This window comes from Eucyclogobius newberryi, unplaced genomic scaffold (genome assembly GCF_026437365.1).
Source record: "Eucyclogobius newberryi isolate DKJ021-1_F unplaced genomic scaffold, fEucNew1.0.hap1 SCAF_12, whole genome shotgun sequence".
NCBI classification, from domain to species: Eukaryota; Metazoa; Chordata; class Actinopteri; order Gobiiformes; family Gobiidae; genus Eucyclogobius; species Eucyclogobius newberryi.
Genome location: NW_027315746.1, coordinates 15772303 through 15789311, shown reverse-complemented (window position 1 = coordinate 15789311; position 17009 = coordinate 15772303). Strand labels below are relative to the sequence as shown.

Below are 17009 nucleotides of genomic sequence, written 5' to 3'. Positions count from 1 at the left end.
GTCCATTGTTATTTTTGTACTTTGTAGGTTTTGTAAAATGCTCACTGCTCTGAACATTTCCCACCCCCCTTCTTTTTACACTCAAAATGAACTAAAACGTTTCTTGACCTACACATTGTTAGTTCACTCTTTCCTTTCTTTTGTGGGACGATGTGAAAACAGTTGTGCTGATAGATGGCGCTGTATGAATAAATGTTTTATTTTGTGTGTTTTTTTAAGCGGATGTATATTTTTTGTTTAACGTATAAGATAAACACAACATAAGAGGGTTGGCCAAATTTCGCCAAACACTGTTAGATATAGATATGTCACTTATTGATAGAGGTTTCAAAAGTACAAGTCAGTATTTCATCTTTAAGTAGTCCCTTTTTAACAATATACTGTAGTTTAGTGTTTACATCCAAAACTGTAGTTTGTCCAGTTCTGTAGCCTTCTTGGTGTGTAAATAGGGTCTATCCAAGGCACAAACATTGGAACTCATTTAAAGAAATATGGGGGAAATATTTGTCAAAATACAAAAACAAATAAAACAGAATCACTTTATTAGTGGATATATACAGCACAATCTTATTTTAGAACATCAAGTCATTTTTTTTTAGACACATCATCTCTTCTGTGCTTCTACTGAATAACCACATCAATTAAATCTCCCCTTATTTTATTGCACCAGAGCAAAGGACATTAGGAAAAAAAACATTCAAAATGAGGACAAATTAAAATGCATACTACAGTAGTTTCTGCTACATCATCAGAACTGTAGTTGCATTTGTAACTTTCATTATTTAAGAAAAGATCTGATGTCAATTTATAAAAGGAAGATAAAACCCGCAAAAATATCACATCGATAAATTGTGATAACAAGTACATTTATTAGTGACATAGTGTACATAATTTGTCATCTTTGGCTTCATTTACACAGATACAAAAATATAGTTCATCAAGACTCAAAAAAACAGCTTAATTGTCTTTAAAATGACTTAATAAAAATCATTGCATAATTTAAATATATTTACGAACCATTTGACAAAAAGAGCCCAATGAATGCAGTTAAAATACTTAAATGAAAAGTAAAAGTCTAAGAATCTCATTTCTGCACCTGTGTAATGTCTGCCTGTTAACTAGCCAAATTTATATCAAACATGCTAAAACAGCCATTATGGAATCTCAATTGGTATAAGAAAAGTGTCTTGTTACAATTGTAATTTTTGCACAAATAGAATAAAGGCTGGTGTTCTAGGGGGGGAAATTGGTCAAATAAAGGGTCAAAAACTCAAACGGTAAACTACATTGACCAAATCAATTCGGCCAGTTTAAAACATAGCACAGCTCATCCAACTGTGATCATTATGTACAAATGTCAGACACGATACGAGGCCCATCTCATGCACAATAAATACTCTGCTGATCAAATCCAGTGAAAACTAAATGTAATTTGGAGACACAGCATCCAACTTTAGTCATGCCCTGCCTAGTTTCATGAACGGGCTTCTACTGTGTCCCTGAGAAGCACCAAACTGAAACAATAGCACTGCATCGTGAGGGCCAAAAGGGTCTACAAGATCACAGCGCCACCTAGAGTTAGCCATGAATATACAACACATTAAAAAGGCTGCAGCTTTGAAAAAGAGGCGCCAGGAAATTACAATTACATGGACTTGAACAAAAAAATAAATAAACAGAACAGAGCCAACAACTAAATGATTTCTCTTGCATGCTTGTATTGCACATTTTTCTTTCATATTTTGCTCTGTCAACTTGATTCACCTTTTATGAATATTTACTGTAATAATGCAAACACTAGGTCTGCTTTACTTCTGCATATATGGTTTCTAAAAACAATGGCAGTATAATTCAATGAGAATGAGCTTCTAGGAAATGCCTTTAACTAAATTACAGTACAATTAAGTACAATTAATTAAGTACAATTATGGCAAAAAGTATGACCCTCCCCGATTAATACCAGATTTTTGTCAATAACAGGGAAGACAAAAAAGGCAACATTGAAAAAACATTAACATTCTAAAGAAAGTGGTGTCTGCTTAGATGTGAGTAAAGTGAACTGGGAACTGGTTTGTGGAAGTGAAACCACCAATATTTTTGCACATTTAGTTCTAATTCGTTAGGAGGCACAAAGACACTTAACTTATTACCTTTCTTTGAGTACCCATACCACTAATACCGTACACCACAATTTAAATCATCATTTGAAGAATAAGCAAGCAATAGGGACATCGCGCAATGACCATGTTACGTATGTGCTGGTAATAAATGTTGATTATCATGAATATTCTCATTTCTTTGTGGACTGTCATCATATCATACACTGATAATCGGCTATGGACAATCACACAAAGAGTTCCCTCATTCATAACTTGTTATTGAGCAGCAGCTGTCCCAAACCCATCTCACCAAAGCTTATGGCTCTGTCACTTTCGCTGCCTCGAAGTTTACGGCCAGTTTCCGGTGTTTCCTCTTGGAGGCGGAGCCTGGGGTGTGGCCGGTGGATGGAGGCTGTTGTCTGGGAGGAGTTTGAGGTGCGGCTGTAGACGAACAGGGGTCAGACAACTGAGCATATCTTTGATCCTGTGACTGGTCTACAGGAGGATTTGGGGATCTCTGCGTTTGGTTTCTGGCGACTGTATGGGCTGCGCTGTAAAACTCTCGGTCATGGTTTTTCTTGCTGGCTGTCACTCTCTTTTTTGTCACCTGAAGGAGAAATATTAGGATTAACCAGTGTACCAACACACATGTTTCCAACTTTTCCATGCCTCACATAATAGCGTTAATCCACTTGTCAAGTCCTAAAGTATCATTCAAAGTTTAAGTACAATATCTCTTACAAACCATACTAACCCTAGTGTTGCAGTTTTACTTAGCCATTGAACACATTTTAGAATATTCTAATATTCTAACACCTTGATTTTGATAGATCAAGGTCAATAGAATAGTAGCAATACTTTGAATGACTGTACCATGGAGCTGGTAGCAGAATTTAGCCCTAGTGCTATCCTCAGATATATGAAAAAGCTGGTACGTGGGGTAAAAACACTTTTTTTTCTTTTTTAACTATTTATTTAAAAAAAAAATAATAACAACAAAAACAAATTTTACTGTTGTGGAGGGAGGGGGGATGCATTCTACTACAGACGCCTCTGGGTCATCCAGTTGGCACTCACAAGGGTATTTCCTATATTTCTTTTGAGTTACCTGTAATGGGATGAACTGGTTGTGAGATCCAATGGGTGCCGCAGCTTGAGGTGGAGGGCGGATTGCTCCGGGGAAAGTTCCTGTTGCTCCATAAAACTGTGGGTTCTGTGGGTGATGAGGTGGCATGGCCATTCCCCACAGAGGAGGGGGACCATAGCCCTGCGGAGGCAACAACAAACCTACAAGGCACAAAAGATTCCAAATGAAATGTTAAGTGAGAAAACAGTATAGGGCTGCAAATAACGATTATTTTAGTACTCAACATTCTTTTCTATTGTACAGTGAGACTTTTATAATACATTATCAACCAAATGCAGGTTGAACTTTGGTAACTGAAGGCTTCTAGGTCAAAAATAAAGTGTATTATTTTGATGTAATAATACCAGTCTTTGTTATGAAAAAGGTCTAACAGTTACGATTATCACAATACAACTGAGATTATTTATAATAGCTTATTTTGTTACCCTAAAACAGTATTAAAATAAGCTTATTATAATTATCACTATTATTATTATTATTATTATTATTATTATTATTATTATGGTTGTTGTTATCATTATTATTATTATTATTATGAAGAAGAATTGTGTGTGAAATGTACTTGGATAGAAAAAATAAATCATCATAGGCCGTCGTTGTCAAGTTGCACAACACTAACCTGGTTTGTTGAACATTGGATTCATGGGCCCTAAAGGCGGTGGTCTGATCTGTGGTATCCCAGGGTAGAGAGCGGGAGGAGGCAGAGGTAAACCTGAGCCCACAGAGTTCTGAAGACGATAGAAAGCAAATGCAAAAAACAAGATTTAAAGCACCAAATGTCGACGCTGAAGTTACTGCCGTATTAATATCAATTTGCAAGTACCAGTCTTTGAAGAGCGAAAAAGGCCGCATTCTCCTTGGCATCATTTTCCGACTGACACTGGGGTCCGTGCACCATCAAACCATTAGGCAGCTTCACCTGACACACCACACCCTGTCGAGATAGAGAACAATTAAAGCATTCAAACAAGAAGACGCTTTGAATGAGAAATGTGCCGAGTTCCAATTGTCGTGCCTGTCTGTTGCCGATGAAGCTGAATTCGGGAGGTGCCATTCCCAGTCCCACACAGACACAGGCCAGCTCCGACACTTTGCTGTTCAGCACTGGGTGTTGGTTAGGCATAACAGCTGAATTTGTGGGAGGACTGTCCGCATGAGGGGCATTCATTTGTGCAGCTAAAAAAAAAAAAGGTGCAGGAATTGTCTACAGTTAAAGCTATTCTATGGTACTATGACAGCATCGAAATTCATATAATATTGCATTTGTTGTCTTGGAGATACAGTACATTCTTAAGTAGAATATGGAGTACATCGCCTATAATTAAAACGACCTCAAAAAGAGACCGAAACGATCAGCCATTGTCAGTGAAAATATGATTATTTAGGGTTAATGATGTAATCTTTTTAACACTGACTAGACCACAGCTAAACCACGACTTGAACAGGATCAAGCCAAGTCTGCATCCAAACTAAACTGGGGTCATATGAGGACAAACCATTTTAATGTTTTTGGTGAATTAACATAGTTAGTTGATGAGATAATACAGATATTTATGCAAATATGTGCTTAGAAAAACTACACAAAAACAGTTACGTGCCTTAATTCTTGGCGGTCCCTTTTCTAGTGGTAAATTCTTTTGTTACCTAATTTCTTGGAGGACCGTCTCCTGTTGTGCTGTCCGTCTGACTGGGCAGAGTCTGGTGTTCCTGTGTTGTCGATCTTTAACATCTCCTTCAGCACCATGGTCCCCTTCTACAACAAAGTTCAACAGATGACATTTTCAGACCACACAAACGTAATCCACTTAAATAATAGTCCAATTTTCACCATTGCAAATGACTGTGGAGATAACGGCTCATCCGATTGGCTCGTGGATGGTTGAGGAGCAGCAGGTGGAGGTGCAGTCGGTCCTTTTGGAGTTGAAATCTTGAGGTTGGCCAAAAGGTTCTCGAACTCAGTAGAGGTCTAAATTGAGAGGGAATTAACAGTAATCAAACCTAAAATGTAATTATATGTACATGCCGTAAACGTTGTGTTGGAAAATACCTTGTTAGTGTTTTGTGTGGGCAAAATGGAGGTCGCATCTTCATTTTTCTTCAACAGCCTGATGCCACCAGCTTGGGCCTGCCAATAACATCAAATATATTGTTTACCATGTGGACTCAAAAGACTAACATTTTACATTAGGGCTGCAAGTAATAATTATTTTAGTATTACTTTTTTGATTAGTCGACAGAAATGGAGAACACTTTATTCAATTTCCATCCATCCATCCATTTTCTACCGCTTGTTCCCTTTCGGGGTCGTGGGTGACTGGAGCCTATCCCAGTGACTTCGGGCCTTAGGCGGGGTACATCCTGGACTTGTCGCAGGGCCTTTTATTCAATTTAATTGAATAAAATAAGAACAACGTACCGGTATTCTTTTGACATTTTTATTGAATAATGATGCAGTCTTTGTTATAAAAAGGTCTTGTGGCAAAATAAGATTACCATTTTAATATTTGACTAGTCGCGATTATTACGATTGAGCGTTATTTTACACTTTAATGGACTTACATCATTTTGCCAGTGAGCAGGAGGTTTGATCGGAGGTCCAGAGTTTTGCAGGGACTGCCACACATTACTGTACTCATCCTTACTCTGGAAAAAGACAATAAGTAATTTTTAACGATAAGAAAAATAGTCACAATTCACAATGAGTATTTGTGTTGATGGGGTATTCACTTTGGCTTGCTTTTGGAGAAGTTTTGGAGAGTGATTTTTGCCCTGCGGTGAATCTCTCATACCATGTTTGTTGTTATGCTAAATAAAATAAAATAAAATAAAAATAATAATTATGTTTTAATTATTCTCAAAAGATCATTCTGATTATTAGCTGTAGAACAGAGCAGGGCCTTACTTGTGTGGGTATGAAAGGAGATCGTGGCGAGTGGTTGAGTCCTCCCAGCTGCCTGTTGGAGCTGTTGGGAGTAGATGATGGTTGAGGTTTGACGATGGCGGTGAGTTTGCCCGATGTGTGGTCCACTCGGGCTCCATGGGACAGGTTTATGAGGGCGCAGGGAGGGATGCGGTACCCCCGAGGTGACGGACATCTGAATGGACAAACGTACATGTGTAATATGGAATTGGAAATCTATTGGATTATCTACATAACCAACCAAGAACCGACCTGAGGGTGAGACCTCCAGCGAATTCTTCATCAAACAGCACTTCATAAAGAACATCTGCCTCCTTTTCAGCTGTACATGGATAGGACAAAAATGTATTTAAAACATTACATTATTATATTTTAATGTGAAGTGTGCGTCTTTGTACTCGCCTCCTTTGATGCCAATAACAGTTCCTCTGAGCCCCAGTGGAACAGAGAAACCCTCCCTGACGTTCACGACTCGATCGAACAGTCGATATTCTGCCTCAGGATCTGGCACCACGCCCTGCTGCTGCTCCAGCGGCTGAGGGAAAGTTACAAATGTATAAGATTATTGGAAGGTATTGTGCATGTTGGGTGTGAATAAATATAATCACGTGTGGCCTACCCTGAAGAGCAGATGAGGTTTCACCGTCACGCGGACTTTGCGAGTGCTCTTTTTCACCTAAATGAGGAACGAATGTAATTATAAAAACAAAAGACAATACAGATTGACCTACAGTGACAATATAGTTTCCAACCTTGGCCTTTTCTACTGCTTCCTCGATCTTCTCAACAATGGCCGAGTCCAGCACCTGAAGGTCACATGACGCTCTGTTCATGGAGCTCACAGGGTTGCTCTTCAACCAAGCTGTGATTTCTGCCACTTTCTCAGCTCTGTGCACAAGTGCATTTTTATTTAAAGATTTGTTCTAGGTATACATTTGGTTACGTAATTACACAGACTGGAAGAGGTTTTACCCATTCTGATCCTCTCCAGGCCAGATGTCGTCCTCATAAAAGACATCATCATGAGAGTTTCTTGATACTAAGGTGAAAACTTCAGAAAATCTAGATGAGAATTGAAATTACATTAATACTTTGATGTTCTGCAGTAATAGTCAGAATAAAATCAAGAAACTGAGATTTACCTGTCCAAGTATTCAGACAGTAATTCCTCAACAGCAACAGAGTACAGCCACTCTTTCTCTGTCTTTTTGGTGTAGCCGGGCACTTCCTCATTCTTCTTGTTGAACTTGAGGTTTAAACCAATATTAGCTTTCTGCTCTCCACATGGACTACGGGAGACAAAAGGGAAAACTTTTGGAGTGATACAATTCATCCCAAACAATAAAACACACAACAAAACGCGCTTACTTTTTCTTTGAACCTCTGCCGATGAAGATGCTCCCTGAAAAGCGGGAAACGAGGTAACTGGTGATGCCCAGACGAGAGGCCAGGATGTAGCCGGGACTGTACTTCACGCAGTATTTCTACAGAAGAGAAAATAAACCGTGAGCAAACACATTTCACTCTAAAAACATATTCTGGCTGCGAAATTACAAATGACATTACATACATGTTGGTTTTGTATTAAAGAGTCAAGCTGTGGTTCATGCGGCAGGCTGAAAACCACTCGCACCCGTCCGTCTTTGATTACGTCGCTAGAGTCTTGCACCTGTGATAGACATAAGACATGGAAAATCAAAATCTGTAATGCTTAGAAATTAATTTAATACAACAATTAAGAAGTTTAGTTACAAACCTCTCCCATAGCGCCATAATAGGGGTTTCCAACCATGAAGACTGCAGTAGATGGCGGGAAGAGCTCATCCAGGCTGGTAAAGTTTGTCAAAGATGAGTAGAAGGCCCTTATCTCCTATAATCATTTAAAAAAAAAACATTTTAGCTATAGATGAAACAACACATTGCAAAAAATACTTAAACCTCGACTCACCTTGACAACCGCCTGGTACGGAAAAGGCATCACTTGCTTGGCCCACTGTTTCTCCAGCTCAACGACACCATTGGCTTTCGGTACAAACTTTCTTCCCATCAGAAGCTGGCCGTACACCACCACGTCAATCTCATTTGTCACGATGCCTTTTCTCTTCTGGTAACTGTGTAAAAGAAGTATTGTGTTTATGAAAAGGCATTAAACGGGTAATATTGCATTGATAGAAGATACTCGTTTTGTCTTACTGTTCTGTGAGTCCCTGGATATCTTTGATCCAGTCTTTCTGCTCTTTGTCAGAGAGGCGAGACACTTTGGTGGGTGGTGGAGTGGAAGGCCTGTTGTACACTCTCTGGGTACAATAAGGCTCGTCCAGAGAAAATCTATCAAACGAAACAACATTCAACACAATCTTGGTTTAAAAACTTCCTCTTTCTGAGCATATTTAAAAGGCTGGTGAAGTAGTATCAGTAGTATGCATCTAGAATCTTCTCTTAACAATTCTAGTCGTATTTTGGGGTGTCTACATACTTGGTCTCGCCATCTGACACTGCAACAATCCGGGCTTCCTCTAGATGGGGCCAGTTCACAAATATGGCCTTGCCCAATAAATCAGCAGCAACGTTATCGCAGATCTGACGATGTAAAATGAAAACAGAAATATGAGGAATAGTCTGAATACTGATGTTATGACCACAGCAGTAGAAAATAGGCCTCACTGCTTCTCCGTCTTTGTTTGAGAGGATTTCCAGCATCATGTTCTCCCCTCGGCTGCTCTGCTGGAAGACAACCACTCCGCTTTTCCTCTTATAAAACTGAAAAAAGGGAAATGAAGAAAAAAATATATATGTATAAACACCGGTAATGATGGGGATGTGTTTCATCTTGGGTTAGGTCTCCTGTGGACGACTTCTCTTTCCAACAGCCAGGCTACATTATTACCACAACAGCTAAAACTGTACTGGGACATGAGGTTCACAGTGGTAATAAACATAGAATACATTTGGGGAAATTTAAAGAGACGTAATATTAAAGACATAAATCATTTTAAGTAGGGATGCATACCTAAACCCACGTTCAGGTTCAGGTCCGGATTCGAATCCAGAGGTTTAGGTTCAGGTCCGGACTCATTACCATGCCATATTTGCATAATGTTATAACCGCATAACACAAGCAACTTGGCTCAAATAAGTTGAAGACACTAACAAGGACTTATATCAAACACAAGGCTTAACTGCAGAGTGAAATAAACTCAACTTGTCTGGTTTATTCATTGTTTTTAACAGAAGTTACAACAAATCACAAGCTACTAGATAGCTGCTAAACTATAACTTAGCAGTTAACACAAATTCATGTGTTTTACTTGAGGAACAACTTCTGAACAAGAGTCGGTCTGGGTCAAGCGGTCAAGGCAGCCGTTTCAGCTGATACAATGTTTTGCCTTTAGATACATTTCCACTCTTTAATTTTGCAGATCCATTGGCATCAAAAGTCAGGTAAAAAACCTTCAACCAGACAATACACCAGTGTAAATAATTAAAGGTGGAATAGACGATTTTTGTCAGCAAATATTTTATCATATTTCCTCGTGGCGTGGATAAATCATTTGTCCTGCCACGTATCAATCATAAAACGCACCTACCGCTCACCTGCAGCCGTGTGCGGTTCGTCCCCACGTTTCCGCGTGCCTAAGCGCATGGATCTATCATAATATAGTTCCCTCAGTGTACGGGGCAAAATGAAGACGGAGAAAGACAGTTCAAGCTGACGCAGAAGTGGACAGAAATCTACGGGAGACGAGAGATGCGATGCGCTCCGTTGCGCTAATAAACAAACGCACGTGTGTGTTGTATCAGTCCGCACGGGGGAGTGCACATGCGCACTTCCGCCTGCGTTCTCAAATCGCCGAAAAATCGTCCATTGCGCCTTTAAGTAACAGTGTAAAGTAACAGTGTTACAAAAACTAGCATGAAAGTCAACTAGAACCACTATAAAGAAATCAACTTAGCAGTATCAAAAATAGAATATGAAAATATTTTACACAACACACAATACGTCGTCATAAGGCGCTTGAGCTAGCAGCCCGGTGTAAACGCTCTCTCTTCTTTCTCACACTTATTGTGCTTTATCTCCTATATTTTGTAAATATAGTTAGTATATTTTTTCTATTTTACTGTACGATAGGGACACGCGCTGGAATAGTTTTTTAATTCAACTGTTTTTGACTTTTTTCGGCTGGATTTGAGCGTTTTTCGTTGCGTTCGTTGTGTTGTTGTGACGTGAGCTAGCTCCGAGCGAGCCCACCATACGGACTGCTGGGATGTAACGGTCCTTAACGTTCCTCTTCTTTTTCTTCTACAGTGCTTTCCGCCAGACTTTATTCTTCAAAAAGGCGCCCGCCACAGCTCAGGGGATCAAAAATGCTCGAGTTGTGGCAGAAAGAATAAAGTCTAAAGAATAAAGCCTAAATAATAAAGCCTAAAGAATAAAGTCTAAGGAATAAAGTCTAAGGAATAAAGTCTAAAGACTGGGCGCCTCCCTGGGAAGGTGTTTCGGGCATGTCCCACCGGGAAGAGGCCCAGTGGAAGACCCAGGACACATTGGAGGGACTACGTCTCTCGGCTGGCCTGGGAACGCCTCGCATTCCCCCGGAGGAGTTGGATGAAGTGTCTGGGGAGAGGGAAGTCCCTACTTAGACTGCTGCCCCCGCGACCCGGCCCCGGATAAGCGGAAGAAGATGGATGGGTGGATGGACTTTATACTTTAATACCCTCCTCCCTGTACCTCCGTCACCTAGCAACAGAGACCTGCCGCTAACGCTAATGCTAAGACCGCGGCACGAGAGGAAATGTCCCATCAAAATAAAAGCGGAAGAGGAAGTGAAGGCATTAATTGCGCCCCTGCTGGCCAATAGTGAAAAATACCCAATATCTGTAATGCACTTTCTTAACATGAGCGAGTCGTTACAATATTTACAGCCAGACCAAAGCACAACCCAGACAAGAAACCACGCTGAACCCGCTCCTTTAACAAGCGGTGACGCACGCAGAGCATAAACAATCACGGCGGCCACAGCTTAAAACTGTTCAAATAAAGCCAGCGAACTTACTGGCTGCTGCTTCAATGTTCGCATGTGGATACACGGTACGAGGCGCTTCTGTCTCTCGCATCTTTAAACTAATTAAGTCAGCTTCACCCATGGATCTATTATATTATCGCAAATTTTGCAATCTATGGGTTTAAGATGGTCTTGATTTTAGAACGAAAAGGATATAGTATGTGAGTGCTAGATTGTTTATGAGTCCAGAACCAAATCACCCGGGTTTCGTTTTTTTTGGAACTGAACCGAAACGTTTTTACAAGTCCAGATCCGGTCCTGCGTACCGGTACGCATCCCTAATTTGAAGACAAGTAAAATAACTTTGTTGCAGCTCTAGTAAAAAGATAATTGTTCCTACCTTATGTGGGATGTGTTGTAGTGTCGGGAAACCACAGAAATAGAGGGACGAGCGGTCAACACGCCTACTGACGTGATCTAGCGTTACATGCCAAGCGTCCATAGGAAGAGTCACTTGCCTGTTCAAATTAAATATGGAACATTTACAAATCCCGTACGATCTACTTTGTGTGATGGTAGTCAACGTTTGAGCTGAGTGTAAATACCTAACGCGGCAGTGGATGATATCAGGAAACATCTGGGGCAGGCTGGAGGCGTATGTGAACTCGCTCTCCTTGTCGTACATATAGACGGCGCAGTCAGTGTGGCGGTTCCTGGCTTTCTCCGCTTTAGTCAGCTTCTCGTTGCAGGGCTCCATGGCTGCTAATAATTGTGTCTGTTGAACACAATTACCAATACCAAATTAATTTCAATCAGGTGAAATGAAACTAATTTGTACTTGTAGTTGAATCTTTGGGCGTACCTCATCTATAAAGGGAATGAGCACCACAGCCTCCCACTCCTGCTGCTTTCCATTCAAATCAGTTTTGAAATCCAGTGGGTAGTACTCGAGAATAGGGGAAAACTCACTGGTCATAAGGAACTAGAGGAGAATAATATAATATTCAGTACCGTTATAATGAGATAAATGCACATGTTTCAGTATTTGTATTTACCCTGTAGCACTCTGGTAGCAGCTCTTTACTAGCTGCAGGCAAGACTGCTAACAGCTGCTGGAAAGGCATGAAGGGCTTTCCCATGTCAAAGGTCAACTTCAACTCAGATATGTTTTTTATGTCAGAGAGAAACGGGGCGTAGTGATGGGGGTAGTACCTAAGAGAGAGAGGCATCATTAAATGTCTCGTTTCCTCCTTCTGTGTCATCAATCAACATAGAACAAGCCGAATAACAACTGTCATAACAACTACCAGTAAGCTTTTGATTTAGCCAGGGGAACGCTAGTGTGCCTTGAGGTATGGACGGATGTGCCTTGGATAAAATCCCAAATTTAAGTTAAATGATTCACACATAGATTTAATTGAATAATTCATTATTTTGAAGAGTCTTGAACACACGTACAAAAAAATAAAGCAGAACGAAGAAGAACCAGAACATTGTATATTTTTGATAATGTGTAATTAGTAGCTGCTGGCTACACTCCGTCTTTTAAAAACAAAAAACAAAAGTTCCAAAACTCAAAATGGTTGAAAGTAAACTGAACTAAGTCGAGGCAAAAAATAGCTTGAGGTTTCTACAGAGCATAGGGAATTGAGCATTAGGTTGTAATTTTATACATCTCATCTCCAAATGCAATTATACAGAAGCCAGTAACTGATTACTCACCAGCTCCAAGACTGAACACCATGGTAATAATAATGTAAAATCCACTGGAGTCCTTCAACATAACCCTTTGCCTGGTCAGCAAGAAATTCACTGGAGGAAAAAGGAGATAAATTTATTTATTTTATTTGTTTTAGCACCGATCAACAGTTATGGTAAGTTGGGTTAATGCAACACTCACTCGGACACCACATCCACGCACATCTTGGTCATGTAGTAGGTGCGTTTGTATTGTCTGAACTCAGTTTCGAAGATATCATCTTCCTCTTCCTCATCATCGGCCTGAGCACTTTTCCCTCCTCCGATTGGCCTTTGCTGTGAGGTCACATCCACAAGGGGTTGAATCTATAATAATAATGATAATAACAATCAGTCAGTCAACAAAATGGTAACTTTATTTTTTTAGCTGCTGCACTTGTTGTACCTTATCGTTGCCGTCACTGCCAGAGGCCTCTTCCTCTGCGGCCCGACCAGCTGCCTCATTCAGATACTTGTTACCCACTTTGCTTTCAAACCACTTCAAATCCACAAAGACCTCATTGAAATGTTCTCTGTCAAACTGAAAAGAATAGAAAGGGGAAACATTTGAGATTTACACAAAGGAAAATTGTGCATAAGTTTGAAAAGAACAATATTAAAATATGTTGCATTCAAATTTGTTATAGGCAGAGATCAAACTGCAATCTTTAAAAAACTCAAACCATAAAAATAGTAGTAATGGTTTGCAGTACTATCTCACCTCAGAAAGCTTCTCCAGGTACTTCTCAAAGTTTCTTAGGTTCAAGTGGCCATTTTCATTTAGATAACCTCCTACACTGGGAAGCACACTGATGTACGTCTTGTACAACATTGGCAGAGCGTCATGATTGATGTGAAGATTTGGAAGGTGAGGGATGAAATCATTTCCCACAAGGAACCCCATTAAAATCCAGTCATCTATTATTCTTTCCAAGTCATATTTAGAACCTAAATGTTCCTGAAAAACACAGTAGAAATACAGTGTAATAACAGAAATCATAGAATTGGTTGTTCATTTGTTATAAAGGGCATAGTTCTTTAGAGGAGCCAGGATCCTTGATCATGCCATTACTAGATGTGTCAATTCCTTACCTTTAACCCAGAAAACTCATAATCAATGTATTCTCTCATAAGAGACAAGTGAAGCAAATGGAATGTTGTCTCTTCTGGAGCAGTAATTCTAAAAACATCAAATGGAAAACAATTAAAACCCACAAAATTGTAATTCCAAAAAACTATATAATACTAAATGCTAACCTTTTCTGGGATTTCTTGCCTCCGAAGCGGACCTCCTCTCTGAGAAGCGAGAAATTGTGTTCATGGCTGGTCAAACCCAACATTATCTGTCGCACAGGAACAACATGAATATTACAGTTTCTCTTCAAAAAAGGTTACGGTAAAATACTCCCAACAAATCTAAATAAATATACCAGGTCAGCATCCAGGCCATACAAGCAGTGCCTGGTGTTGGGGTCGTGACTTTGCTTAGCATTTTCAGATCTTATGAACTCCATGATTTTATGTTCACCCTCTCCAGGAGTCTGAAGGATGGAAAGGGGAATGTCAATGTGAATCCGGTACAGCCCATATCAAAACAATTATAGAAACAGATTAAAACCCACCTCATGTCCAGAGAGGTACACTTTGACCTTTTGCCATTGCTTGTCAGTAGATATCTTACTGTTGACAAAATATTTGAGCTGGTCTTGTAGTCTAACCATAAAGTCAGTCCCTGGAAAACGAGCCAGTGATCAATAAAAGACAGAAGCCCCCTAATCTTTATTGCATTCATTTTAATATGATTATCATCATAATGCATTTTTTCAAGTGGACATCAACTGATTCTAATTAAGATAATTTAGCAATCATACAATCAGTAACGGTTAATTCTCATTACGATATTGATTTTCAGATTAATCCCCCCCTCCCTTTTACAAGCATCCATACCAGGAGTGATGCAGTTGGAGTCAAATCGAGCCTCTGTAGGCAGGACTTCTCCTTTCTCTAAAGCTTTTTTTATCTTGTCTTCAGCCTCTTTGGCAGACCTAAGTGATTAGTCCAACCAGACACACAAAAGACAAGGGACAAAAGACAAGGGACAAAAGACAAGGGACAAAAAAGAAAGGCGAGTTAGCAGAAAGCAGTGTTTTCTTTTATCTTTTACAAATTATCCACTGCGAAAAAGTAATTTAAAGGTCCCATATCACACAAAATTGACTTTTCAGAGCTTTTAATCTTCTTACAGTGCTATTGGTACCTCATATGTGCCATAAGTTGTTTTATTGATTCCTGCAGTCTTTAGCTAGAGAACAGTTTCTATCCTTCCCCTTGGATGAGCAGACGAACAGGGGCTACTCACAACTGGAGAGTGCCGCAGCACGCTTCTCTGTTTCGGCCCATCCTCCAGGAAGCACTCTGTACCTGTAGCACGCCCCCCTCCCCCCGCACAGTTAGCTTCAAAAGCTACTTCTTTTGTTCCAACTCTGCTCCAGCTGACATGTGCTGCTGTGTCAAGCTCTGTGTACCGGCACACGCCACTGCCTCTGTTTACACCATGGATCTATTATATTATCGGTTTACACCCGATTAGGTCACGGGGTGGGCGGGGAACGCACGCTCACGCTGAGACTACGTAGCGGGTGGGGCGGATCGCCCTTCGCAAGGGTGAGGACGAATCTCAAACTAAGCTGTCTGCATTTCTGGGAAAGGGAGCGGGGTGATGTTTTAGAAGTATTATGTTATGGGTGTTGCACAACACTTAGTATTATCAAATATGCCCTTAGGGTAGACTACCAAATGGGAAAAATAGCATGATATGGGATCTTTAAAAGGCAAAAACATTACCTGAAGATATAAAAATAAATGAAAGTCAAGTGGTACGCAAGGGTGTTTGGCTCTACCTGAATCTGCGACCTCTCTGCTGGTTCATCTTTGCTCTTGGAGCAACACCATCCACAGCCATGAAGAACACTTTGTGTGGCTTGATGATCCTGAAGAGCACCTCCAGATAATGGAAGATGTCTGCAAAAATCTTCTCTTCAGAGATACGGAAGTGAACATCCTCATCGTTTGGGTGGGAGCACTGGTGAATGATGCCGTTCATGTCCAAATACAAATTGTCAAATTCAGGAATCTATGGAAAAAGATAAGTTATTTATTTAGTTCAACTGAAAAAAAAACATTGTTGAAATTTCACATATTGCAATTACATATCAATAAATGCCCCCAACATAATTTTATAAACCTAGGACAGCATTCATGGATCTGATGACCTCCTCTAGTACTCACTTACAGGTTGGCTTGCTGACACGGGGAATTTATTTTTGTTTACTCCATGAGCACTATTGCTTTAGCTTTGACTGATGTTAAGGCACCTTTATTATTACTAAACATGATCCCATCAGAAAAAAACACGCAAACCTTAGTGTGCCCTTTTGATATTCATAATAATACCCTGTAATAGAACCCTTCAGTTGTGACGCTGAAAATAAACAAAGACAGTAACTTTCTGAAGAATAATTCTATCTAAAACGTAATACATGTCACTCTAAGTTTATCAATATGCCAACAGTTAATACATACAGATGGCTGACCAAGAGGGTTTCTTTGATTCAATATTACCTGATGTTCCTTCACAACTTCGCTCAGACACGGATAACGCTCTGAAATCCAACGGTAGAATTTAGGGACTCCCATCTTCACTACAAATCCCCCACTTTCACAGTCAAATTAATCAATCTTAAGCCCTATCAAATTATTGTTTTAGTACAAAAATGGCAGAATTCTGTTTGTAATAGAATAGGTTACAAAACGTCGCTTAGAGAGGGTTTTGTTTTCGACGGCGGCTAACAGGCTAGTAGTCCGTGGTCCCACAGTGAATGAGTTCCGCCGAAACATGAGAAGAAACATGGGTTCCGGTTGCGCACAAAGAACAGCCGGTCAGTCATGGATCAGAGCTTGGAGCGTGGAGATAAGCCTCTGGTACAGCGCATAATTTGCTCTTCACTGCTGTAAATACAGTGTTTCAATGAGAAGACGCACTTGCGTTACTTATCGTTTATACTGTGGATCAATTTTACCACTGCGGGCCTAGATCCATGCTG

The 17009-nt window shown here is 40.1% G+C and overlaps 1 protein-coding gene across 1 annotated transcript; it reads right to left on the bottom strand.

The window, feature by feature from the left end:
* Nucleotides 1-849: 849 nt before the first annotated feature.
* xrn1 (5'-3' exoribonuclease 1) lies at nt 850-16817 on the bottom strand. The gene is made up of 39 exons (XM_072440944.1): nt 16528-16817; nt 15807-16039; nt 14854-14951; nt 14529-14638; nt 14337-14447; nt 14164-14249; nt 13999-14086; nt 13628-13864; nt 13313-13447; nt 13070-13233; nt 12892-12981; nt 12225-12381; nt 12032-12151; nt 11775-11944; nt 11570-11687; nt 8831-8926; nt 8643-8746; nt 8360-8494; nt 8115-8277; nt 7923-8036; nt 7737-7835; nt 7535-7650; nt 7309-7455; nt 7139-7228; nt 6919-7054; nt 6786-6842; nt 6569-6701; nt 6419-6488; nt 6149-6341; nt 5974-6051; nt 5806-5889; nt 5294-5371; nt 5075-5212; nt 4891-4999; nt 4262-4422; nt 4070-4180; nt 3866-3974; nt 3208-3386; nt 850-2706 (listed from the first exon to the last, which is right to left on the bottom strand). The coding sequence occupies exons 1-39, from the start codon at nt 16600-16602 to the stop codon at nt 2416-2418; spliced, it is 4983 nt and encodes a 1660-aa protein (XP_072297045.1). The 5' UTR covers nt 16603-16817; the 3' UTR covers nt 850-2415.
* Between the last annotated feature and the right edge of the window lie 192 nt (nt 16818-17009).